We start from the raw sequence: 26,368 nt of genomic DNA on the forward strand, positions 1-26,368 counted from the left end.
ATTGCCAACCCCAAGTATTCAAAAAATAAATCACAGATCAGACCCCCAAAATCATGATATTTAAAGAAAAATAATAACCATGGGGTTCTTTGCTTTGCTTTCCTGGTACCTGAGTCTTCAGGCTGCATTCAGGACAAGTTTCCCTGCTTTTTCCCTCCCCATACACAGAAGATCTAGAAAGGAAAACAGATTGTCACCACGCCAGGAGACGGAGCTTTAAGTAAAACCCAAATATCAAGTGACTAATGACAAAACCGAGTTGGCAATGCTGTAACCGAGAGTCACATCACGTCCGCTTGATCGGCATGCGGCTGTCCATGCAGCTAACCCTCCACAGCGCGAGATCCACAAGTAAGGATCGAGTGGGTGGCGTATTTCCCCCATACCTGTAGGAGTCCCTGGGAAGTAGTATAGCCGGGGCCTCCAATGGAGCCATGGTGCCATCCCCTAAGAGGCAGAGGACATCCATGGGGTTGGCTCGGGGCCTCCAATGGATCCCTGAGAGCTGCAGGGCTCTGGGGTGGGATCTTGCTTCTTCTACAGGACTGACCCCCCTCCCCAGACAGAAGAATTAGCGGAAAGGTTTCCTCCCTCCACCCCCCACGATCAGCTCCTAAAGGTTTCTGTGAGAGAGGGTATCCGGCCTAAATTAAACCACAGTGACCAGGCAACCAGCTCTGTGAGGGCAGCATTGCTCCACTGGGGAGCGAGCGCCATTGCCGTATGGTGACCCTTCGAGGAGGGGAATGATACTGATGGACTCTTCAAAGGGAGCCTTCTCTGGGACTCTGCTGATCCACACACGGGATGCAAGTCAAGAGAGGGCTCAAAAGGCCCAGAGGCAAGTACCGGATCTCCAACAGGAAGACGTCCAGGGAGGTACCTTCTGGCCTTGTCCCATATTCAGCAGCCCTGCATCTTCTGAGAACTAGGCACTTCAGCCTTCAAATGCTACATGCCCCTGAAGGCAAGTGAGCGGAAGCCTGCTGAAAAGTGCCACTCTGCACCTCAACCCTGCGGTTCCCTTTCACTCTGGTGACCGGCCTTAGAATCCCAGAGACAGACAAGCTGCCGCTCTCCATAAGCCAGACAGCAGAACCCATCGAGTCTTGCTCGGTAGGGCCCAGTTTCTAGGGTTCACGACCACATGATTAATAATGGATACTATAAAGAGCCGGTGATGTTAAAAAAGACTTTTTAATTGTACATCAGACATATTAATTACAACTTGAATATAACAAAAGTTGGTTATTAAAAGCAGCAACTTGACATCATAAATCTTTAGAAGGTGCACAGAATCATTATAAGATCTATTAGAACTAATGCAACACATCCTCTGGAACAAAGCGTTTTTAAAGGCTCCACATTCCCCACTCTGGAATAGATGTGGGGGTGGGGAAGGTTGGTTGGTTTGCAGGGCCTGAAATAAAAAGCATACACCCGCAGCACACTGGGGCACGGACATTCCTGAAGTGTGCATTGGCTTTCTGAGCCTCTTGGTGTCACTGCGCTGCCTATTCCGTGGCTTCCAAAGGGGAGGAAACACAATTGAGAGATGAACAGAAAGGCCTCACCTGGCAAGATCAGGATTCATTCATTGCGCATCAGCTGATCACTCCACCAACACCCAGAGCAGATCAGGGAGCTGAGTCCCCCATACTGCTCTAAGCCAAGCCTGAACCCCTGGACCCCAGCTCTGCAAACTTCTCTCGTCTTGGCAGGTAAGTAACAGAGAAACTGACTTTCTGCTACTGTCTTTTCAAGGGGAGTTGCATGCAATTTCGGCATGCACATGTATTCTGTTTCTGATTTAAGATCTTAAATACTAATTCCCCAACCATGTTATAAGCTCCATACAGGCAGAACCTACAGAAGTTGACAAGTGATGCGGAGCTCATGGCAGAGTCAGGGTCTTGTCTCTTTCACTTCCCCTCTGAAAGGCGATGGGTATTGACCCAACTCTAATGCCTATATTTCAAATACAGAAGGAATAGGGTTATGTCCCCCCTCTCCCACCCCTGATCATTTCTAAGCTGAAAGCCTCAAAATCTCTTGGTTTTCCTGGGGCTCCTGAATATGTGCTGAAAACAAGGAGCAGATTCAATAAAGGTTCTTTTTCATATTGCCTCTTTGCATTCAAAGCACTTATGTATTTCACAGGACATGAAAAAGCTACAGTACTTCGAATCATTAAAAAAAAAGCCTAGCTTTTGGAAACAGCAAAAAAACAAACAAAAGAACCCCACAACTAGCTTTTGTGCTCAAAGGCTGCATTATATAAAATTATATACGGCTTGACGCAAACTCTGTTGAAGTCAGTGGAAAGACTCCTATTGATTCCAGTGGGGTTTGGATCATGTCCCAAGAGACCAAAAAACTTACTGCTATGCATAGAAAGACCCCAGTCCTACAATTGGATCCACACAAGCAGACCCATGGGCACATGCCCACACAGATCTGATGCAGGTTCAGGAGCCAAGTCAGTTTCTTTTCACTCAAAACCTGCATAATTGGGAGAGTCTTATAATGCTTTCTATGCACTTGACTAAGGGCTTGTCTATACTGACAGCACAGCTATGCCACTGTAGCACTTAGAGCTTCTCCCATTGGCGTAGGAACTCCATCTTCCTGAGCAGCATTGGCTGTGTTGACAGGAGCTCTCCCGTCCACACAGCACTGTCGACAGCGGGGGTTAGAGCCGTATAACTGTAGCGCTCCAGGGTGTGGCTTTTCCACCCCCCTGAGCGATGGGGCTATACTGACATAAGACGGTAGTGTAGACCAAGCCTCAGGGGTGAGATGTTACTTTAACAGTAGAGATGTACTACAGATCGACTTTTTAAAGTCACAGTTTCCATTCGCTGGATTCAAATCCAGTCCCAATGACAGACTCCACATTTTACAAACAGGTGGCAGCTTTTCCATCGAGGTGTCGCTAGATCATTTCTGACAGATTAACTGAAAGACTTTTTTTAAAAAAAAACCCTGCTACAATGGATGTTCAGACTAATCTGCGTCTGCTACAGCAGCTGATAACAGGCCAGATTCTGATCCTAGTTACTCTGGGATAATCTTGAAAAACTCCACTGAAGGCAATGTAAATACTTCAAATTTACACTGGTGCATCCAGTGAGAATCCGGCCCAAAAATCTCTAACACTCAAAGGACAGCAAGGAGCTGTATGCACCATTCTGGGTCTCAGCCATATAATCAACTCAGACTACAGAAATACAGAGATCTTAATTTAGATTTGCGGGGGAGGGAAACTACAATTAAAAACAACTACCCCCCAACAACCTGGATTATCCACGGTGTTATTTGAAGAGTGGCGTCAATGGGAGTTTTACTTTATTAAGGATCATATAATTTGGCCTTCGGTTTGTAACTTTAACCTGTTCTGTTAAGGCAATATTGTGCCATTCATTTGGATGCCAGTGAAGAAATGCTGCTTTTATTATGGGATTTCTGCTTAAAAATGGAGCCTAATTTTCCTCTCACCTGTTTTGAACTCTTGATTTACATCCGTGACAGTTAGGGGAGAATCACACGCTGATTGACTGAGGATCTTAAATAAAGTTTTTTCAATAAAATGAGCTTTTCAGTTCATCTTGCAACAGCCAGGTCATAAAATCATTCACACTGTTAAAACCATGTCCTTTAGGGATTAATAAAGGTGAAAGAATTCGCAAACTCTAGTTTGCTTTTTTCGCCTTTATGATGTTTAAATTTTAGCACTTCACTCAGTTTGGACAATGAAAGGAGAGTTGTCAGTTTCACTGTTTATCCACAGTGTGGTTCTAGTCAGGTTGGTCCCAGGGTATTAGAGAGACAAGTGGGGTGAAGTTGTATCTTGTATCAGACCAACTTCAGGTCATCTGAAAAAGACCTCTACGCAGCTCAAAAGCTTGTCTTTCACCAACAGAAGCTGGTTCAATAAAAAGAGATATTCCCTCACCCACCTTGTCCCTTTTGTTTATTGTCAGTTTCACTCTGGGTTCTCCACCACCAGGCTATAAAGTGTGGATAACTTTTCACTGAATGTTTAAAAGAAAAATCTAAAACATTTCTACTGATATTAGAGTTTGTAAAAGTATAGATATATTTTAAAACAACCTAGATTGTGTCTAAGCTACCTGACAATATCACTTTATATTAGACAAGAGTGGCAATTTTTTTATTATTGGGTAGGCAAACTGAATCCCAGAATTCAGCTTAGCAAGTCACTTTCTGAATCCCAATAATGGAAAACATGGCTCGCCCTCCAATAATTTATTACATTCGTTCTTCCGATTCTTAAGTTACTGCATTGCCTCTCCCTTCCTTGCCCTGCAAGGCTACATCCTCTTCTTCCACTATATATGCAAGAGCAACAAAGACAGAGATCATGCAGTGCTAAGTAGAAAGATTTGGTTCAGCTAGTATATGTCAGGTAATACAAACAGCAATATGTATTGTTATGTATCCAAAAGCAGCAGCAACAGAAATTCCCTCCCCCAACACAAAACATCTCTCTTTCATTCACAGAGACACAGCCACTTTTCCTTTGTTTTGCTTTTTGTTTGGCTGGTTTTTTTGGCTTGTCTACTCATTTGGCAGCATTCAACAAAATGATCTTTACAAAAATAAATGCCCATGGTTCCATTTCAGTTAAGATGCCATCAGTGCAAAACAATGCCCTCCTTGGTTTTAAGGCAAGCTCACGTCATTTGTCTGATTCATTCCAAGACTGTGATTGTCAAAAGAATAAGCAAATGGAGCTGCTGCATCCTTTGACATCTTAATATCATGGGACAAGAGCAACTGTAATGTAAATCTATCCGGTGGCTGGAAAGGCTGGAAGTGAATGGCCTAAAAGTGTACGTATGTATATATCCCATTAATGAATGGGTCTATGATGAGGAGGTAAATACTATATAATTGCTTTGGCCAGCATTTTCTATCAGCACAAGAATGTGATATTTGGGCGCTTAGGCATTATAGAACTGGTTACGTAGGTGCTTTCTGCTTTAGTAACAAGACCAATCTGGTCTGTTATTTAAGGCTCGTATGTGATCGTAAGACACTGGTGGACTTAGATGTGGTTCTTCTGCCTAAGAGCATTTTTATTGTTACTAGAGGGGATGATGGTTTGAGCTCTATACAGATTGGTTTTCCTTTCTCCACTCAAACTTCCCTCTTTGCTTTCCTCTCAACACAAGAGCTACTCCATCAGACATCAGCCAGATGCTGGGTGGTTCGGACAGGCCTACCATGCCTCTATGGCGCAGCAGAGTATCACAATGAAAAGCCATATCACTAACTGTTCTCTTCCACAAAGATAGCTCCTTTGGCTTAGCCAAAGGGTCCCTCGGGGAAGCGTAACTAGGCGATGCCAGTTGTATATACAAATGACCGATAAAATAACCATCATTAAAAACAAGAACTCTATCAGTTTTAGCCACCCGATGCCACAGCTCACAGTAAGTTTGGATGTAATTGCCATGTCCAACTGCCTCTGCTATACCCTGTCCTAAGTCCTTCACAGTTCCCTAGACCGGTAAGTGTTCCTTTCAAACCTCGCCTGCACAACTCACTGTAAGCGTCAGGAGAGCTGTCAAAGCTCTCTCCCATCGGTGCACGGCCAGCACGGGAGCCCTGCTCATCCACATCCCTTGCCTCTTTTGGTTTAGGTCATGGGTGGTGTTTGATTGATAGATCTATTTAATTCTAGGAGAGGTTCCCCAGGCTGGTCCAAGCCAGAGGGATCAATATGGGGTGGTGCCTTCCCATTCCACCAGGTATTGGACTTTGCCCTCTGGAGTCACCCTGCGGGCTAGCACCTGGTACTTCTCCCCACACACCAGCCTGCCAGCTGCTCCGAAGTAGTTGGTGATGGAGGACTTGAGGTGGGAGAGGGAGGAGTCGTCCTCGCTGATGCTCTCCAAGGTGTGGCTGTCAATCCCGTCATCCTGGCGTTCTGGGGCACAGGCCGCCTCACTGCTCTCTGAGGCACAGCCATTCAGGGGCCCACTTTGTTCAATGCCTTTTCTCTTCCCCCCCACTGGGGCGTAGGCTTTAGCCGCCAACTTTCGTTTCCTGCTGCCCACGTTCCTTCTGCTGGGGGGGAGAGAGAGAGAAGGGGATGGGGATAAGAGAAATGCTGGCAAAAGGAAACAACAATGCAGCAGCGCTGGCTCTTAGACAAGACATATGCCTGGTGATGTCAAGGGCTCCTGACCCAGCACTGAGCCAGCCAAGTAGGGAGGATGTTTGCTAATGAAAGCGAGTTTTGGTTTTGAGTTTCCCGTCCCAGCTGCCGTGAGACTTTACGTGCACAAAGAAGCGAAGTGCCAGGTTTCGAGCCATTAGCCACCGTCCAGGAGCTAATAATCCAAGGCTCAAATTAGTAGGAAGAGAGGCAGCTCCCCTTGTTAGGATAACTCTGTTGATGAGTGACAGGACAGGAGGGCATGTGGTCTAGTGGTTAGACCTGGGGCTGGCTCTTGGGACTCCTGGGCTCTAGTCTTGCCTCTGCCACTGACTGTTTATTGTATCAGACTCATCTCTGAATTGGGCTCACTACTTCTGTAACTCGGGCACTGGAAGAAGGTTGAAGTTACATTGTCTTAGACTCCCTGAGGTTGGTTAAGGATATGTCTACATGGCACAAAAACCAACACAGCAGGAAGTCTCAGAGCCCAGGTCAAGTGGCTCAGGCTTGCAGGGCTAAAACAGCAGTATGGACGCTCAGACTCTAGCCAGAGTCTGGAAACCCAATGAGAGGGGAGGGTCTCGGAGCCTGGGCTCCAGCCTGTGTCCAAACATCGACACTATTTTTAGATCTATAGTGCAAGACTTGCGAGCCTGTTGACCCAGGCTGAGACTCGCTGCCATGGGTCTCTTTTGCCATGTAGACATATCCTAGTACTCCTCTCTGAACATGGCCATCGGTGCCTAGATGGACCCATTTCTGCAATGACGCTAATGCCAGCTTCCCATGGGGCTTGTGAGCTTTAATCCATTTATTTGTGCAAAGTGCTTTTGCCAAGTACTTCATCAGGAATCTGCACAGCCACAAGAGTCCTTATGCACAGAACAGACTGCAGGGTAGGAGATGTCCCGTGGAGATGGCTAGGCAGAGTGGACGTGTTCAGTAAAGCTGCCAGTTCATTAATAATGAGTCTTTCTATCCCTATGAATGTAAAAACACCCATCAGCTCCAGGTAAGCAAGGGTAGTTCTGCTTACCGAGAAATGCAGGGCCAGTCCTTTCTGCATTAACCACAGCGCTTCCCTCACCCCACCAAGCAGATGGCAGGAAAATAGGCAGTTCTATTTAATGACCTCAAATAGGCACTGAACAAACTGGCCGCCAGCTGTGGGCATCAGCTATACAGTAGGTGGAGTCTCTAAGGCAAGCACACAGGAATCCTTATTGCCAGGTGCTCGAGGACCACCTGGGACCAGCTCCTTTGCAGCGTACCCTTGTGAAGAGATTTTAAAAAACAGAAGCTGGGTTTTTCTGCAGCCAGGCACGTATGTTTGGGGACGGTCTCCAGTTAATCAGTGTCTGGTTTGCTTAGTGTCAGGGCAGAGACAGAGAAAGATGAGCAATACTTGGAAATACTGTGAGTGCAGAGTAGTTGGGAGACAGCTTGCCCAGTACTGAGAGAGACGGCAGGGAAGAGAGGAGTCCAGGATAACTTCCAATGACCCATCATCATCATCAAGAGCTAACTCTACCTAAGCCAGAGGTTGGAAGGCCAGGGTGAATGAAGAGTTAATGAGGATCACGTCAGGGGTTGGAAAAAACAAAGGGAATTAAAAGAAAACTGTCAAGCGTAGTCAAGATCAATGCAAAATCAAAGGGCAAGAACCTAGTCTCAGCCATTCCCCTCCCCTTACCTCGATTCATAAGACAGGCTCGTTGTCGCAGAGCCAGATGTACTGGCAGCATCTGTGGAATCCAGGTCAGAAAGAAAAGTCTGCCCTGAGCTGGCACTGAAAGGGAGAGAGACCGAAGTCAATCCTGGCCAGACCTCAGCCACTGTGTGAGCCCAGCATTTCCGGCTGCGTCGGTAGCAGACACCCTGCTGTGTACGTACAGGACCCGGCTCCAAACAGAACACCAGCTAAAACATGCAGCCCGTTCGGAGACATTCAGGAGAGCAGCAGTGTGCGTCCCTATCAGGACAGCCTGGGGGGCCTGCACTGTGTTAGTTAAAAACCCAGAAGTCAGACAGGAACATAGTAACCAGTGCAGACCCCTAGGACTTCCAGACCTGCCAGACAGGGCTTTCACCAGCAGCCAGCAAGGGCTTCCCATCCCCCTGCTTCCATTTCCCAACAGGGCTCAAGTAGATTAGCTGGTGCTCACTGAGAATCTTGATTCCTCATATAAATCCGGTACTGCCGATTTGTCTGATTAAGCCCCTCAAACATCTTTCACCTTCAGGCATCTCTCCTCTCCCCAGCACACGAGGGAGTGAAGAGGGCAACCCCTGAACCACAGTGATGGCTACCCCCGGCATGGCAAAGAGTGGAGACGCATGCACAGGGACCCGGCATGGTTTCTTCTTACCATCAGGCATCACTGCCCTGCGGGACAGATATGCCGTTTACCTTTTTAAGCTTTGAATTTCATCCAGTGTAAAGTCAAATATGCTGGCCAGGTGGTGGTTTGTGCTCCAAGCCGAGGCGAAGTCACTCTGCATTGCAAAAAGGAGTACATTTATTAGCTGACAGCAGGCCACGACTCGGCGTGAGCAACCACCGCCAGCGTTTCCTACCCCCGTTGGCCTCCAGCTTCCATCTACTGCATGCTCTGAGATGACCTGTGCTTTGGACAGTCCCTTACCCCTCTGCAGAGCGGGCATGCAGGAGGCTGCTGGTCGGAGCTGGGCGCAGTTGGAGGGTTGTGAGTTGGAGGGTTGAGGGTTCTTTTTTTAAAGACACCTTTTCCATTAAAAATAATAAAATGTCCCATGCCAGCTGAGGTTCCATTTTCCCTGGTTCTTGTCTGTAACTGAGAAGCTGTGAGGGCGTTTGGAAGGATGGGGGACAATTATACTTGACGCATCTGAGGATGTCAAAGTCTTTTACAATGGTTTAATCAATTTTTACACCTCATGCTGGGAAACTAAGAGGCGGAGACCAAGTCTCACAGCACGTCAGTGGCAAACCCTGTAACAGAACCTGAGACACCCAACTTTCATCCCAGTGCTCTAGCCACCAGAAGACACTTCCTCCTTCCCATCAGTCTTCTTTCTCCCCCGAGGGCACAGATTAAACAGATGGATTTGGAACTCCCTGCTCTGAGCCTCTTGTTACTGGCATCAGAAGGCTGGTTTGTGGCCAGAAGGGCAAACTTTCAATTAGCACTCTGATCCTGCCTTTATTAGTCATCTCTGCCTGGGGAGTGCGCGGGCCATGCCGGATGGAAAAACGGCAAATTGGAGAAAGCACTCAAGCCTCCTAAATGCCTGTTAGTAGCAGCAGCACAAGGATGGTGCCCAGTTCCATGTTTGAAAAACAGGAAGCAAAACACTTCAGTAATTCAACCCTGAAAAACAACATCATGGATAGTAACAAAAGAAAGAGTAGCGAGAAACTAACACTGGGAATAGCATCCTCCAACAAAAATTTTGATCTTTTTCTTCTAGCAACTCGCCTTTTCTGCTGTTGAAATTCATGAGGCAGCAAACTGTGAAAGCAAAGAACAAACACAAACAAAGAACAATGAGAGTCAGACTTGCTGGGAGACTGTAAATCACATAACAGGCCTGAGGGGGGTGTATAGAAAATGTCTACTTTGGTTCCAAGCAGCCAGGGAGAAACCTAGGGTGGGGAGTGTGGTCTTTTGAAAACTGTAAAATTTACGAGCTGTCATTTGAAATCCTATTCCTGCTTGCAGCCTAGGGGGCTCTAGAGAGAAGTGTGAGACCAAGGCCTAGTAGTCAGTTTGCAGAGAGCCAGTTGCAATAAGGTGGTGAGAGTTTTGGCCTCTCTGTTTTATGGAGCAGCCTGGTTTGTTTCTCTCTGTTTTGGGGTTCTTGTGTGTTCTGAATTCTAAGGAATAAAATAATGTTTTACTGCAACCGTACAGCAAGAGTGTCTATGTTTTTAATCTAATTTCTCTGTTTGTAGGCTGTGAAACAGACAATTATCAAGAGAGCCCAGGAAAGCTGCTTTACTGTAGTGGCTGGCACAGAACTGGGGAATGCTGCATAACCCAGGGGACCCCACGACTTATCATTTCTGTGTCAGAGTTTAAGACAGAAGCAGACATTCTATGGAGGGAAAGCTCAAATGGTTTATGGAGAAGCCAGTTTTCTTAAGAGGACAGATGCAGAGGAGGAGCAACGGATAGTATGAAGTGAAAGCGTGGACACAGACCCGTTTTTATGGGCGTATTTGCTTTTTCCTCTCTTCTTCAGCTCAGAAGCTCCATTCTCACCCAAACCTGGTACCTTCTCTGGCAGGAGCTTGCTTGGGGGGTTTGGCGGGACACGAATTCGCAGGCGAAAGATGCATTTCTTCTTCTTGATTTCCTTACCGCACAGAAACCTAGAGGGCACAAGATACAAATCCCCTCGTGAGCTATTGATTTTTAAGCGCTGAATGGGAGTCTTCATGGCCAACTCTTCCCCTCTCCCACCCATCCTACCTCAACACCTAAACTCTGCAAACCCAGTCATTTCAGCCCCTCCAACTTCCCCACACCTGCTGAAGCTGAAATGTTGCATCAAACAGTCCCCTCGCCCAGGCTCACCTGCTTTTGTAGCTGTTGAGTGCATTGAGCAGGTGTGGAGCGCGTTCTGAGGCCGGAGTGCTGGTCAGCTGGGATAAAGCATTGGCCAAAAGGTCATTTCAGTAACTTGAACAGATGATCAGCAAAGCCCAGAGCACACGCTGGCTAGAGAGCTCGTTAGAGTCACCATGGTTATTCAGAACTACAGTTTTCTGCTCTGGTCTAAGCAGGTTTGATCATAAAGTTCAGAAATGCACAGTCAAGAAAACCCCACAGACCTCCAGGATGCAAACATTCAGGCAGTGTTTATTGTCTGGACATCAGCGTGCTGGGTTTTCCCCACTTGTGTTCCTAAGACAGTTAAAATCCCTCCTCTTGCTTTGCTCTATATTATTTTATTTTTTTAAACAAATGATGGTTGCATTTACTTCCTGCACTTCACTAGACCTGGACAGTGAAACTAGCCGTGTCCATTTCCCTCTAGCTCTCGCACACCGCCACGAGGCTGACCTGGGTAGGTTAGGACCAGGGTTCTTAACCTTTTTCTTTCTGAGGTCCCCCCAGACATGCGATAAAATCTCCACCCCCCCCCCCCGTGCCACAGCAACTGGTTTTCTGCATATAAAAGCTAGGACCAGTATTAAGGGGTAGCAAGCAGAGCAGTTGCCCACGGCCCCATGCCACAGGGGGCACTGTGAAGCTAAGTTGCTCAGAGCCCCAGACTTCAGCCCCATGCAGTGGGACTTCAGCTTTCTGCCCTGAGCCCCAGCAAGTCTAATGCTGGCCCTGCTTGGCAGCCCCCTTGAAACCTGCTCACAGCCCGCCCAGGGAGCCCCAGACCCCTGGTTGAGAACCACTGGGTTCGGACACATGGCAGTATTGCAATGGTTAAGCAGCCCTTTCCCAGGCTCTTTGGAAAGCTACCAGCTATCCTGCCCAACAAGTCAGCTACCAGGGGGACTACAGCAGGTCTACAATCAACACCTTCCACCCGTAAAACCCAGCTCCTCTGCCAGCCAGAGAATTGCTGGATGGAATCCATGCCAGGGAGCTGGCAGAGTGAGGCGGGTACAGTGTGTGCTCCGTGGGCAGGCAGAACGAGAGGTCAATCTTGCAAGCTCTGGTAATGCCCCAGCCAGGTGCCCTCTGTCTCCCCCATTGCCCTGCACACAGTCATTGACTAAACGATTATAACAAACCCCGCAGCACCCGGGCACCTGGTACAAACACCTGCTGACGATTTACTTCGAAGCAGGCAACAAACCAAGTCCATCCAGAGCCACAAAATCCACCCCGCTGTGGCAAACCACCCTGGACCCCCAAGGAAGAGTCAGGCAAAGGCGGTTTTATACTTCCTACACTGTACCACTCAAGGAAGCACACAGAAAGGTGACCGCCCCCTGCTCCTTTGCAAACGAGCACCATTCAAATGCATCCTGTGATTTATGGCTTCTTCCCACTAATAGAGACACACAGAGTGCAAAGAGACACAGCTTATCACCACGGGATTTCACTATTAAACACACCTGAATTCACCTTTCTCTCTGAGTGACACTCATGAGCTTCCCCTTTTGCTGTCTGAGCAGACAGGAACAGAGGCTCCCAAAGAAACCCTGGTCTTATTTTCTTTGGAGTCAGCCAGGCCGCATTCCTGGCTTTAAGGGGTGGATGGTCCATGCGTCACTTCCCCTGCAGCCGCCTAGCCTTCCCTCCAAGCTGCCTTCCCAGAGCCAATCCCAAGCCCCATGTATTTACCTTTCCGAGCTGTAAAGGATCCCAGTGGTGATTTACAAAGGCTAGGATTTCCTCAAAGTCGAAGTACTTCTTTTTGCTCTGCACGCCCAGATTATAGAGGGCCAGGTGGACAACATCGACCCTGTGGGAGCAAAGGAACAAGAGCAGCTAAGAGCAGGCCCCACTTAGGCCAGGAGCTGCTTTCATATGGACTTGCATTTACTTCAGGTTTGCAACCCTGAGCTTCCTGCTCTGGCTTTGCCATCACCATGGCAGCTGCCTTCTCCCTACTCCTGCCATTCTCCTCTGCTCCTACTCCAAGTAACCCGTGGGATGCTCAGGGGGTCTGATGAATGGATTTCTACGTGGCTGACAGTAGAGCAGGGAGAGAAAGTTGCCTGTCCCTTCCCTGGAATTGCCATTCTGCAGACAGTAGCAGATACGTCCTCTCAGTGATCTGTTCACTAGACATGAATGGAAACCCAGAGTGCAGCCTGCACTATGGAGAAGGCCTGAGACCAGATTGTGTTAATCCGCAGCATGGGATGCTGTCTAGGACGTGGACAGAGCGTCCCATTGTAGCTGCTGTGCAGGTCTGGAGAGTCATAGCAGGTTCCATTGTATTTTCACATGCACAAAAGTGGATTAGACAAATAGCTAAAGGGCTGGTTTAAATCTGTCAAAGGGGAGCCAGGAAAAGGAGGATTAAGTGGCTGTTAGGTCGACCTGTTTGGCAAAATCCTGCAAGGGGCTCTGCATGCGGGGAGATTTACCACATGCTGGAATACCTGAGCCCCACTGAGTTGGCTAACCTGCAGAGTGCCAGGATTCATTCCTAGTTTCCTGGCTTTTTGTCAGTTTCAGCCACATGCTCAGTGCTGCAGTTCAGGTAGTGGGGAGGGGGACTCCTGGATGATCTAAATGTTAGCTGAAAAACAAAGTGCAGGAGGCTGACGGCTGGCCGCAGAGGCTCCTAGTCACATGAAAATAGGTGCTGGCTGCGTTTACATCCTGCCTCCCTGGAAACACATCCCCAGTTATATATGGCAGGGGCAGGCAGCCTATGGCCCGTGTGCCGAAGGCAGCTCACGAGCTGATTTTCAGTGGCACTCACGCTGCCTGGGTCCTGGCCACCGGTCCCAGGGGCTCTGCTGCTGGCCTGGGATACCGGCCACTGGCTCCCTGCCAGCCGGGGTTCCATCCGCCGGCCCCGCTCAGCCCGCTGCCGGCCTGGGGTCCTGACCACCGGCCCGGGGCTCTGCTGCTGGCCTGGGATACCGGCCACTGGCCCGCTGCCAGCCGGGGTTCCATCCGCCGGCCCCGCTCAGCCCGCCGCCGGCCTGGGGTCCTGACCACCGGCCCGGGGCTCTGCAGCGCCCCCCCCAGCTATGGCCCACGGCCCCAGCCTGGGGCAGTGAGGGGTGCAGACGGGGCAAGAGGGGGCACAGCTCAGCACCCCCACCTTAAAAATTATTTCAGCGCCACTGTACTGGGATAGTTTTACATCCTGATTTGCTGCTTACATCACTATCATGCCACATGGAACAGCGCGCTGCGTTTGACGTTGAGATTAGAATGTACATGCAAGAACTGGAATCAGTATTTTCTGACAGATTTCAAGATTTCCAGCGATTTGGCCCAATGCTTTCTTTTCTAATTAAACCTGAAAAGTTCAACGAAAGCAACTTGGATTTGTCTGTATTTCAGTGGATGGGTGTTGAAGATTTCGAAATGCAGCTCATTCAGTTAAAAAGCTCAGAATTGTGGGCATCGAAGTTTGGAGATCTGCGAAGTGCACTTGAAGCGACCGAGAGCGATCATGGGGCCTCTATTCTGACCTGCTATGTCCATGCCAGTGAAATTTAACTGTTTGAAGAAAATTGCATTTGCAATGCTTTCAGCATTTGGATCCACATACCTGTGTGAACAGGTATTTTCCCACATGAAATCTGTCCTCTGTCCCTCTCAGAGTCGGTTAACAACTGATCACTCAGAAGCCTGTGTGCAGCTTAAAGTATCCAAATACATGCCACACATTGGAAAACTCAGTAAGGAAAAGCAAGGGCAAGGATCACACTAAACTGATAAGATCTGCATTTTAATTTAATTTTAAATGAAGCTTCTTAAACATTTTAAAAACCTTATTTACTTTACATACAACAATAGTTTAGTTATATATTATAGACTTATAGAAAGAGACCTTCTATAAACGTTAAAATGTATGACTGGCACGTGAAACCTTAAATTAGAGTGAATAAATGAAGACTCGGCCCACCGCTTCTAAAAGGTTGCCGACCCCTGATATATGGTATCCCTCTATTCCTGTTCTAAACCAGCTGCACAGTAGGGGCATACCCCGTTAAACAGCTACTGTATTTCATCCCAGAGGAAGCTGCATTTCAGTGGCTGGTTAAACAATGTCTGCATATCCTCGACTTCACCATGGCAGGTTGTGGGAATTCATTAATATAAACATGTAAAGCATTTTGAGAACCGCAGATAAGAAGCACTAGAGAAGGGGAAAGTTATTTATCCTCTGACCTATGAGGTCTCTGCTATATAAACTTGCACTTAATCCCTTAACTAAAGGGAGAGACATGTGGCCAGATCACCTGGGTGACTTATCTGCTGGCAAATATGTGTTTTGGCTCACAGACAATAGGGCAAGCATGCAGCCTGGGTCCAGCCTCCATAGGAATCCGTGCCACACAACTTGACTCCCGGAGCAGGGTGTGCTCAGGAGAAGCCCTGGGTTAGCTTGTAGGTCAGAAAAGAGGCTCACAACGGAACTAGCCAGGGCCAGTTCAGGTGATGCCTCCAAAGCTGCAAAGATCCTGGCAACCTCCCTGCACCAGGGAGAGGGTGAAATGCCAGTGTGAGGCTCCTGCTTCAGTACTATGCAGGATGATAGACAAGCCGATTCCCTTTGACCAAGAACTCCACAGTTATGGAGCCCAGTGGAAGGTCAGGAGCCTCCCCATTTAGGGCACAAATCAAATCATCCGCTTTCTGTTTAGTAGGAAACTTCCATCCACTAGTCCCTAACTGACTCCACAAACATACACCAGTTTTAGATGCAAGGCCTAGTCCCCTATGGAACTGAACCATGCTCCAGCTTGCATGGCATAGGTTGATCACTGAAGATCACACACTGAGTCCCAGATTATCTTGGGCTAGCCCAGAGTGACCTGCACCAGCAGGATTATAGCATGGGTAGCAGTTCTGCAGGTTGGGATTAAGGGGCATCAAAGCAGCTGTGTGTGCAGCCCTGGACTGGGAGAGCAGGTCAGGACAGAAGGGGCAGAAACATTTTAATGCTCCCTAAACTATAAAATAAATCATGGGCGTACCAATAAAATGCAAATGCCCCCTCCACACAGATCCCCAAAGCTTGCGGGGAAAGTGGCCCACACCCAGGGATGCTCACTAGGTTGGAACTCAGGACATGGTGAGCCGGACGTTCGGCGGAGCTGAGTCCGCTCATACTGGGGGGGATTGCAGCTGCTCAGCTCCTTTAAGAGCCAGGCCCGTTGATTTTTAAAAACAAGTGTGAGATCAGTCTCCTGGGCCAAGTAACTGCATGAAGATGCAGCTTCAGCTCAACGTGCAGCTTAGGCGGGCATGGGGATGCCATTAACAGGGGACCCCTGGGGACGTCCACATTCTCATCCTCCTCCAGCATAACCCAGGCCCTGCTGCATGCAGGGCAGAATGGGGAGAGCCAGGAGGCCCAGGAAGGATAAATTATGCCTGATTATCAAACAGCTGGTCAGAGAGCCAGATGGGCTGAGCGGAGTTCTGTTCCCACCCCCGAACTGCACAGAAAGTTCCCAGAGGAAAGTGACAGCTGAAGACACTTCACTCCGCACTCGAAGGGGCACCAAGGGGAAAGGAAGCCATTAGACACTGGCTTCTCTCTGGCCTTCTCCCTGTGCTGATCAGTGGTTCTCAGCTTTGTTGCTGTGTATTCCATTCCACAAATTAAGGCTCCTCTCAGAGAGACCGGCCCCCTGCCCCTCTCAATGCTGATCCCACCCTTCCTGCAGCAGCCGTAAATAGAGCTCCGGTATAGGAGAAAATATCAAGGCAATGACCTCCCTCTGGTGCAGCACATGCATCTGCTTGGCTATGTCTCTTCCAAGGGACAGTTACAACCCTGGGCCACGTGGAGGCACTTCAGAGACTCTGCAGTTCCGGGGACAACTCTGAAAGTCCCTGACCGAGCGAGAGAGAAATTCAGGTGGAGGCTGGCAGCCAAGGAGTCAGGGCTTCGTCCCATCAGTTGGGAGCCCCAGGTTCCAGCCCTGATCTCTTGAGCCCAAAGAGACTACTCGCCAACTCTTACCATCTCAAGGGCAGGCGCTTGATGTATTCTGGCCCCTGGTTACACACCGCACAGAAAAAAACATAAAACCTGAAAAAGAGAGAGCGAGAAACACAGGGTAAGGTGGGGGGCAGCTCAGAAGGGGGGTGGATTTGGGATCATCTCTCCAACAGGACAGCCTGAGGCTCTGGCTTGTAGAGTACCAGCCACCAGCCCACCCTCCCCGAAGGGCAGCGGGTCTCAGCATTGCAGCAGGATCCTCTGTGCCCATGTGGGGCAATGACTGCGGTAGAATCCATCCCCCTGCATGTGCCAGGCTGTGTTGTCCTCTGGCCCGGACTGGGGCCAAAGTCACTCCGCTCCCCCGGGCAATGCTTGCAGGCTTCACTCCCTCCTCCAGCCCCTTTCAGAGTCCTGCCCCTGCCCCCTTCCTCAGCTGCAGAGAAGGTCACTGCAGAGTCCAGCAATTCAGCCCTTTGGGTCAGCCAGAGGGCATCGTAGAGAGGAACTGAAGCTCCCCTCTGCCTGCCCCAGCGTGGCCCAGGCCATCTGAGCACTGCCAGTTGCTTCAGATCATCGGAGAAAAGCCATTCTCTCTGCTGTGCCTGGCAGTCTCCTGGCTGGCAGGCTGCTGGCCAGAACACGCCGTGACTGCACCAGGTTGGGGGGTCAGAAATGAGTGAGGAGCCATCTCCTAGCCACAGATCCACCCTGCACACAAAGGGACAAGGACCCCCCTTCCCCACACACAGCCAGAGAATGCACAACCTGGAACCTGTCCAGGCGCACAGTTAGTCCGCAGCAAGTCGGGGTGCAGATCTGCTCTGCATTAGCCGGCCATGCACCGAGTGTCCACGCAGGCCCCGCTGCTGCACACAAACAGCTCCCCAGGGTGCTTCCATATCCCACTCGGGAACTGATAGTGCGCAGCAGCAGGGTCCCCATGGACATTTAGTGCTCGCAGGCTAGTGCAGGGCAGACTTGCACCCTAGCTTGCCATGCTCTGAGTGTCCATGTACACAAGACAGAGGGAGACACTCGCTCAGTCAGTGAACTCAAAGTGGCAGCTCTCTCCGGACCGCTGCTTGCTGTAATCCACCAGCTTTTGGCCAAGCAATCAGCCAGGATTTCAGCCGAGCAGCAATTCCCAGGACACCTGAAGGAAGCCCGATTGCCTGGGATGAAGGGACACAACCCCACTGATTCCAGCTGCTCCCAAAGCATCAGTGAGCGTGTTAACAGTCAGCCGGGGGAGGAAATAGACTGACCAATGCACAACTCTGGCTCGACCCTCAGGGATGCATGGAACAAAACAACAGGGTGAGCTGGGGAAGGACGTACCTGTCTCCAAACATCATGGGGTCGCTAAGGCACTGCGTGCAGGCCTCGTGGAACCACTGCCTGCAACTGTAACACTGCAGCATCTTCAGGTACCATCTGGGAAGAGAGACCAGATTTCAACACTCTCAGAGGTGGTGTGAGGTGCATTAGGACTAGATCACCTTTGCCATACATGGTGCCCTACAGGCAAATGGAGGCAATTCTCGATTGCGCAGCATGTTGGGCAGGCATTGACACCAGGGCAAAGTAAGTGTGCAAAATGGGTGTGCAACGCTCCCCAAATGGGAATGGCAGAATTTCATACCCCCTCAACACTGGTGGAAATGACGGCGCAAGGCGCAGGACAGTGGAGAATCAGGCCTGATGGGTCTGGGTTTGTAATGTTGCAGGGGAAGGGCTATATTTAAAAAAATCCACCACTGACATTTACATTAAAAAGGGGGAGCAGGGGGGTCCAGACAGAGTTTTCGAAGGAGGCAAAGAAGTCAACCAGCCCCACTGAACTGCAATGGGAGTTGGGCACTTAACCAGGGGCCCCTTGGAAGACCCCAGATGCTACCCAGATCTGGATTTCCGGACAATATTTTTTATCAAAGATAAAGTTTAGTAACTAAAGCTACTTGGTCGCAGCCTTTCACCCTGGATTAGGTATTTTGATCACACTGATAACCTCACACCTCAGCAGCTCGCTGGGACAGCTGGCTTTCTTAGCAGCCTCTCCCAATTAAGCATACAGGAAGCCTCACTGCAAATGCACCCTGCAGCAGCTCTCTAGATGGTTATTTTGGTCCTCTGTGCCTTTCCCCAACTGGGTTATTTTCAGATGGGGGATTCCCACCTGCAGCTTGTTGTTACAGCAAGGGGAAGCAGCTCTTGCATCCCAGAGCCACTGCATCAGCGCTGAGTAAACTGCAACCCATCGCCTTCCTCCTGGAGACGGGGCAACATGCTCAGCAGCCACATTCGGGGGAATGGGAAACGCTGCAAACTCAGAACCTGACACGTGCTTATGGGGTGAGAACTGCACCCTCAAAAAAGCCTTCCCCGGGAACTGACCTTCAATCTCACACTTGCCCTAGGGAGGAAGGATGGCCTGGTGGTTAAGGTACTGGACCGGGACACTAGTCCCAGACTTTGTAACAGTCTTCCTCTGCATTCGTGGACAAGCCCTCAGCTCTGTGCCCTAGTGCCCCATCTATACGGTGGGGATAATGACACGTCCTTTGCCCATCTTGTCTATTTAGATTGGAAGCTTCGGTGTGCCAGGCTCTGTCTCTCCCTGTTTTTGTACCATGCCTGGCACAACAGGGCCCTGATCTCAGCTGCTACCATGATACAAAGATCAAAAACAGCCCAGGGAGTCAGTTCATGCTAGCTAGCTCCATTTCTCTCCCTCCCCGAGCCAAGGTGATGTTAGACTAACACTGAACAGCCCAGCTAGTATGGGCTAAAGTGCAGTTTGAATCTAAACAGTGACTGCAATTGAAGCAGCCCTGTCTTGCTTCCTGGTCGTATTCTGTCCCACCCACTCTGTCTCGCTCTCCCTGGCCCTGCTCAGCGAACAGTTATGGGAGAGGGAGCTGGGTTCTAGTCTGGCTCATGCATCAGCTACAGAGTCGGTAAGTAAGGCTAGCATAGGTCCCTGCCGCTGTGCAGGACCGGCGGTCTCGGTTATACTGGAGGAGGGGGCATGTCACACACATTAGAAGTCTGATCTTTGATAGCCACATTCAAATCCAAGAGCAGTGTAATAAGTTTGGGGCCTTACTCGCCAGGCCCCCCGCAGTAACAGTAACACTGCTGCTGATTGGTCCTGTGCAGAGAATCCCATTCCAGCTGCTCCGGGTTGTAGGACAGCACCATCTTGATGGCTTGCAGCGTCTTGGCGATGGCTCCCTTCTTCAGGGCGCCACCTTTCTGCAGGACCAAGCAGAACACTGGGTCAGCACAGCCGTGCACGAGGAAGCTTGTGACTAGGGGAGCGAGCCTGGCCCCATGGAAGTCAATGGGCATTTTGCCATCAGCTGCAAGGATGCAGGCTCAGGTCCCAAATTTGGAGGGTGCACGAAAGTAGCTAATGGTCAGATCAGGGGGCAAAGAGTCAGTGCGCTCTGCCAATTGACTAGCCCAAGGCTACCCAGCAGTTACTTCCCTGCTCTGTGCCTCAGTTTCCCCACCTGCAAAATGGGGGTCATACCCAGTGGGAAGCATAGAAACAAATCCATGAGGGTAAAGCCCAAAGAGCCCCTTCTAACAAAGATGCTGAAGGAGTGCTGGGCTGCACGACCACAACTCCTACCAGACACTCATGCTGCTACTCCCATAATGTCAGTTCAGCCTTAGCTGAAAACATGTCCTCTTTCCCTGCTCTTGCATTCCTGAATTCCCCAATGTTCTGCTTCCAGTATTCGCAATCCCTTAGTGTTACATCAGCCTGGGGTTCACGTCTGGGTTCCCGATCAAGAGATTCCTTAAAAAGGGCCCAATCTGCACAGGGCAAAGGGTCAGAACTCTCTGAAAAGCAGGCCCCTTTAAAGGGCAGCAGCTGGGTCGGGCCCCAGATCACTAGTCACTTTTGAATCCTGGTGAAAGCTACTGTGTAAAATCAATCAATCATGGAATACAGCCTACTGGGGCAAAGAGAAGCAAGTGCCAGGGAAAGCCTGGGATTTGAATTTCTCTTTAAACTGATATAGGCCTGGCGGTGCTCCCCCCAGAAGCCGGAGGGCGCAGGGCTGAGCTCTGTGGCTTAAGCCCATCTCTGCTCCATAACCCTGACATGGGCGCTAGTAGCAATCAGGACGACTCAAGACGGCTTTCTGGCCACTGACGCCCGCTGGCAGGAGCTGGGGGCTGGAGCGAAAGGGAACACAGCTGTTGTACAGGAGCACGCCATGGAGGCAGGGAACACGGGTCCCTTTCCCCTGTTGAAATGGGCAGGTCCCAGGAGTAACAGTCACTTTTTAATGTTTTCCAGGATTTTCCCCAGTTATTTCAGCTGAGACCTCGACTGAGCCGTGACTTCCCCTCTGCACCACGGCTGCCTTCTGCCAGCTTGGCTGGTGCAGAGGGGCTGCCCTGCCCCCGACTGGTAAACTCCCTCTGTGCAGCAGGGCCCCCCTGCCAGGCACAGAGACAGCTAGGCCAGCGCTGCAGGAGCTCTCCCTGCCCCCATGTGGGAGGCACAGCCAAGGTGAAGCCTTACGATTCCGTGCCCTGCCACGACCCATGGGGCACAAGTTAGAGTGGGCTTCCAGACACAGCAGGGGGTGCTGAACCGGCAGCCCCCGAGCAGGGGCGATGCAAGCTGGCTCCCTTCTGTCCCAGCACAGAGCGGGTGATCCTGCCCCCTTGCCATCAGCTACAAAGGATTTCACCCCTCCATAGGAATGCAGGGCTCTTCTGCCCAGTCCCCCTAAGCTAACCCCTGTATGAAGAGCCGGGGTAAGTACCGCGCAGTCAGCCACCCACTGCAGAGCGTTTGCCCAGCAAAAACCACCTGGCAGGGCAGGTTCTTGTTGCGGTTGGCAGCCCCCAGAAGGGAAGGAGCTAACTTGTAATCGCCACCCCCGCAGAACCAAAAACGGACCGGAGAGCTAGCGAGCAGGACGGCGAGCCTCACTCACCCGTACAGCCAGGGCAAATATACATCTCCGACAAAACCAGGGCGTCAGCACGGGGCCGTCGCTGCTGTCCACCACCGGGATGTGGCACTGCTGGTGATAGCCTAGAGGAGGGACAATCAGTGTACAGCGAGCCAAGAGCCTTCTGGGAGCACAGAGACCAGCTGGCCAATGAGAAGGCAGGGGTTGTGTGCGCGTAGGTACGGCCCACCCACAAACACACACAGTAACAGCAGCCGCTAATGATCGGCCACAGGTCGTGGAAGGGGATTAACGGGTATCCCGTAGCCCCGACTGGATAACGCCAGGTTCTCCCGGCCAGAGAAAGGCCAGCCTGGAGCTCAGCACGCATCCAGCATTAACGGCACAGCTCCCCTGCAGCCGGCGTATCAGAGCCATGGGACGCCCGGGGGTTTCAATGAACCGAGAGGAAACATTAGCTGCATCCCATCCCCCGTAAACATACACCCCCCACGCACACCCATTCACAGCCCCACTCATCCTGCCAAATATATACACACCCACACATGCCCTCCATTCATCCCCCGCCCACTACACCCCATCCCATGCACAGTCTCACTCCTCCTCCCCAAACGTACACGCAGCCCCATGCGGCCCACCCCCCCGATCATTCCCCCAAACATACGTGCACTCAGCTCTCAACCAAATGCGAACAGTCATGTTACTCCTCAGCTGCTTTCTGTGGTTCTAACCTGTCTTGCGGCAGTGCTGGGACCCCAAAGCTGGGACCCCTGGGATCCCGAAGCCAGTGGGGATTCTGCCTGAGAGTGGCCACACTGGGCACCTGGTTTTCAGTGAATGTCAGAGTGACACATGACACCGTACCGGGGAAATGGCCAGCTCTGTTCATCGGGTATCCCTTATTAATAAACTCTGCAAGTATCAGCTTAGTGTAAAAGGGGAGGAGCGGATCCCCTGCTCCTCCACCCTGGTCTGCTACTCTGTGAGAAAAGGTCTGCCAAGTGTGCCAAGTTCATTTTCTCCTTCCTGCCCAAGCAATGACATTGTGGCCCTTCAGTACCAGAAAACACAAAAATGAAAGCCACCGTCACTGCCAGGGTCAGCCAGAAATGTCGAAGCAAGGCAGCCATGCTCTCTCGCAGCACAGGGCCTGCAGGAGGGGGAACCAGGCGTGCTGGGCCCTGCTCCAGTCTGAGAAGAGCATCGGAATCTGAAGCAGTTTCCACAATCCGGGGGGGCATCACACTCTACCTGGAGCAGCACTCGCTCTTACCTAGACCACATTTTCCACAGATGAGGATTTCGTTCAGGGGCCCTGATGTCTTTCCCAGGCAGATGTTACACTTTGGCTCTTCTCCGGGGACACCAGCTAAAAAAAGAGCAAGAGAGCAGTGGGTTCAGAGATGCGTGATTCAGGCAACATCTTGGCAGGAAATACCCGGGAGGGGGTGGGGAAGAGGGTCTGCTGGCAAAATTCTATTTATACCCTCAAACACACACACACACCACATTATATAGTTAAAGGAAAGAACCTGGGCAACTCCTAAGTTCTCTTCCTGGCTTGACCACGAGCTCACCAGTAGTTACACCTCTATGTGCAGACACATATGCAGGCTAGAACCTATCCCAGAACATTCTACGTGGGGAGCCCAACCCAGAATCCTCTTAGACACTTGCGCATCCTTCTGTTCAGCCACCACTTTGGGTCACAGAGGAGAACAGTTTCCCCCAAGAAGGATGATATTTGCTTTTCAACTAACATACGTTCCCAGGTCTGTCTGGGAGGGACATCTGTAACAAAGCGAGGGTTGCCGGCATCTGCAGAAACTCCAGCTAAGAACTGACCTACTGGATCAGAACCAGCAAATTTTGTCTTGGCCCCTACACACACCAGACTTGGCAAAATACTGAAGTGTGCTTCGAGCTTAGCCAGAAAACTGGGGTGAAAAAAAAAAAAAATCATTCCCATGACATGCCCTTGTGAAAAGACATCCAAGAGCACGTTAATTTATAGCTTTTTTTTTTTGCCTGTAGCAAAATCAAGATTTCTGTACCAAGGCAGCCCATAAATAGGCTCTAGGGGCCGGACTCTCATCTCACTCGGCCCAGGGTAAATCCAAAGTACATCCATTGGGTCAATGGAATTGTACTGGTGTGAGAAGAGACGCAGGATCTAACAGAGTAGTTCTCAAACTTTTGTTTGTTAGTGACCCCTTTCACATAGCAAGCCTCTGAGTGCGACCCCCCTTATACATTAAAAACACTTTTTTATATATTTAACACCATTATAAGTACTGGATGCAAAGCGGGGTTTGGGGTGGAGGCTGACTGTTCGCGATCCCCCGCCCCCCTGTAATAACCTCATGACCCGCTGAGGGGTCCCGACCCCCAGTTTGAGAACCTCCCCTCTAGGAGCACTTACATATTCAGAGTGCAACTCCCAGTCACTCAAATAGAGTCAGGATTGCACCCTTTGTCTTTGGATCAGAAATAAAGTGAAAGGTTTAAAGACGTGCTGCTGCCTCAGGGAAGTTTCAAAGTCATCCTATTCAAGGCCATATTTCTCTTCCGCTGTTTCTTCTGGCTATGAACAGGTTCATGGGACTAGGATCTCTGTTGCATCCCTCATCCAAATGGATGGCCAAGTGCTTACCTTACAGAGTGAAAACAAACTAGAGGCTGGATTTCAGTGGAAGCTCATCCCAACCTTTACTCATATGCACGTTCACAGCCCACACCTCATGAGCACACGATCACCGGATGGCAGATTCCATCACTTGCACAGGGAGGTGAGGGACTGCTCCAGAGCAAACGACATGTGGCCATAGTCCCAGCAGGGCCTGGTATCCTCCTTCACTCCCTGCCCTAAACCTGAGGTGTAAGTATGGCTAGAGGCACATCAAACACCTGCCCCATCCCCGTTTCCATGAAGATGAAGCTATTCCTGCATGTTTTGTTTAAAAAGAAAACTTTCAATGGCATTTTATGGGACGAGCAGCACGTTATAAATGCCACGTATTATCCCAGAAGTGGAATGTTACATGGACGCTGGTGCAAAATCCTATTATTTAAACGCCCCAAATGCTAAACTGGATTCTTTTCAGCATTGCTCCTGAAGACAGAGCTGCTATGACAGCATTGGTCTTCTGCACAGGGCAGGGGGAAGTATCGCCCTAGGTGGACAAAGGCACTAGCTGAGGCATCTGCTCTTTCTAGACTAAAACGATTCAGCTTGATCATCCACGTGACACAGCAGCGTCTGAGGCCAGTCTGATGGGATTGTGAGCATGGCTAGCCACTGAGCTCTGCATTGCCACACACAAGACCCAGGCTTGTTTCCTAGTTCCAGTCTCTTATTCCTTGGGCCACCAGTGGCTAAGGCTTCTGCAGGTACCAGACACACAACCTCCGAGAGCAGCAGGAGACATGTCTCACTAAAGAGCACACCCAACCCTTGGGAAGACGTGTTGGTGGCCTCTGTTGGGACTCCTGACCCAGCCTTCCTCGACCATTAGGACGAGGAGTATCTCCCATGGGAAAAACCCAGGCACATCGGCAAAATTCACAGCTCCAAACAAATGGAGCTAAATGATCACACAGGCAGGATGTAAGCCAGAGATAAGAATCCTGCCACTGGCCATGACGCAAGCACCAGCCAGAGACAAACACAGCCCAGCGAACCACCATTAGTCTAGCCAGAACATCCAAACAGTTCTTGTTCCTCCTAACATTTTCCAGACCGCCAGTCAAATAAATGGCCCCAAGGGGTTAAAGGAATGTCCACTCAGACAAACCGCTCATTTTCTGGACAGACCTGCTGCTCTGGACAGCACTGAAAGCGTTAAAATGCCGGAGGTTTTTTGTTTTTGGTTTTTTTTTACATACAACGATGCAAAGATATCCTACAGATCCCAGCCAGGTACATTTGGAGCCTTTATCCAGACCTGGCACATGACACATCAGAAATATCAGCCCGTGAACAGAATGACTTTAGTGGCATCTGCATTGACCCCCTTCCCCATGCAGCGCAGAGTGGGGGCAGAAATCCTACAGACAGGGCATAGGGGTACGGACCAGTGGCTAGGCGGTATGTTTCCATGGGGCATTCCCTCGCTGAGTCTGGGCAGGGGAGGCTGAGTCATGCTGCATCGTACGTATGTTATACCAAAACCTACCATCTAACTTGGCACCCATGCTCGGTGACCCACAGTGCAAAGATCCCAGGAGCACTCCTGATAAATGGAGAGCCAGTGTAGGGCAGCAAAGGAGTCAGCTGAGAGCAATGGAAGCAGATGTCCCAGAGCTACCTTTGATTAAACAACGTCCAGGCCTCACGCAGCTAAAGCCACTCCAGCAAAACAAGAGAAAATGGGAAGTTTGGGGAGTCTTCAGGTCCATCCTTAGGAGCAGAAGGTGCTGAGCCCCTTTTGGGATTTGTCCCTGCCTATTTAAAAAACCCCAGGGCAGGAGAAGAGACCAGAGCTTCACTCACCATGCTGAATATCCTTCCAAAGGACCCAGTACTTGGAGTTATCTTCAAAGGTCACAAGACAGCTCTGTTTGGAGCCACTTACCTGTGCAAACAAGAGAGGTGTCAGGTGCAATTTTATCCCCCTCACTTTAAGCATTTTTGTAA

General features: G+C 50.2%; 1 protein-coding gene across 5 annotated transcripts in view; it reads right to left on the reverse strand.

Moving 5' to 3' along the window:
- Positions 1 to 1,215: 1,215 nt before the first annotated feature.
- The window catches only part of PHF19 (PHD finger protein 19), a 30,846-nt gene continuing 5,693 nt past the window's right edge, over positions 1,216 to 26,368 (reverse strand). For all 5 annotated transcript variants that reach the window (XM_073314206.1, XM_073314205.1, XM_073314203.1 and 2 more), the window contains 13 exons: positions 26,225 to 26,306; positions 23,006 to 23,101; positions 21,754 to 21,854; positions 19,896 to 20,044; positions 18,128 to 18,223; positions 16,808 to 16,876; positions 12,484 to 12,604; positions 10,750 to 10,817; positions 10,374 to 10,544; positions 9,594 to 9,681; positions 8,601 to 8,686; positions 7,884 to 7,979; positions 1,216 to 6,096 (listed from right to left, as the gene is read on the reverse strand). In XM_073314206.1, coding sequence (XP_073170307.1) covers positions 5,745 to 6,096; positions 7,884 to 7,979; positions 8,601 to 8,686; positions 9,594 to 9,681; positions 10,374 to 10,544; positions 10,750 to 10,817; positions 12,484 to 12,604; positions 16,808 to 16,876; positions 18,128 to 18,223; positions 19,896 to 20,044; positions 21,754 to 21,854; positions 23,006 to 23,101; positions 26,225 to 26,306 — 1,575 coding nt within the window. In that variant the 3' untranslated portion in view covers positions 1,216 to 5,744. The remainder of the gene's footprint in view (positions 6,097 to 7,883; positions 7,980 to 8,600; positions 8,687 to 9,593; positions 9,682 to 10,373; positions 10,545 to 10,749; positions 10,818 to 12,483; positions 12,605 to 16,807; positions 16,877 to 18,127; positions 18,224 to 19,895; positions 20,045 to 21,753; positions 21,855 to 23,005; positions 23,102 to 26,224; positions 26,307 to 26,368) is intronic.

Source organism: Lepidochelys kempii, chromosome 16 (assembly GCF_965140265.1).
Source record: "Lepidochelys kempii isolate rLepKem1 chromosome 16, rLepKem1.hap2, whole genome shotgun sequence".
Lineage (NCBI taxonomy): Eukaryota > Metazoa > Chordata > Testudines > Cheloniidae > Lepidochelys > Lepidochelys kempii.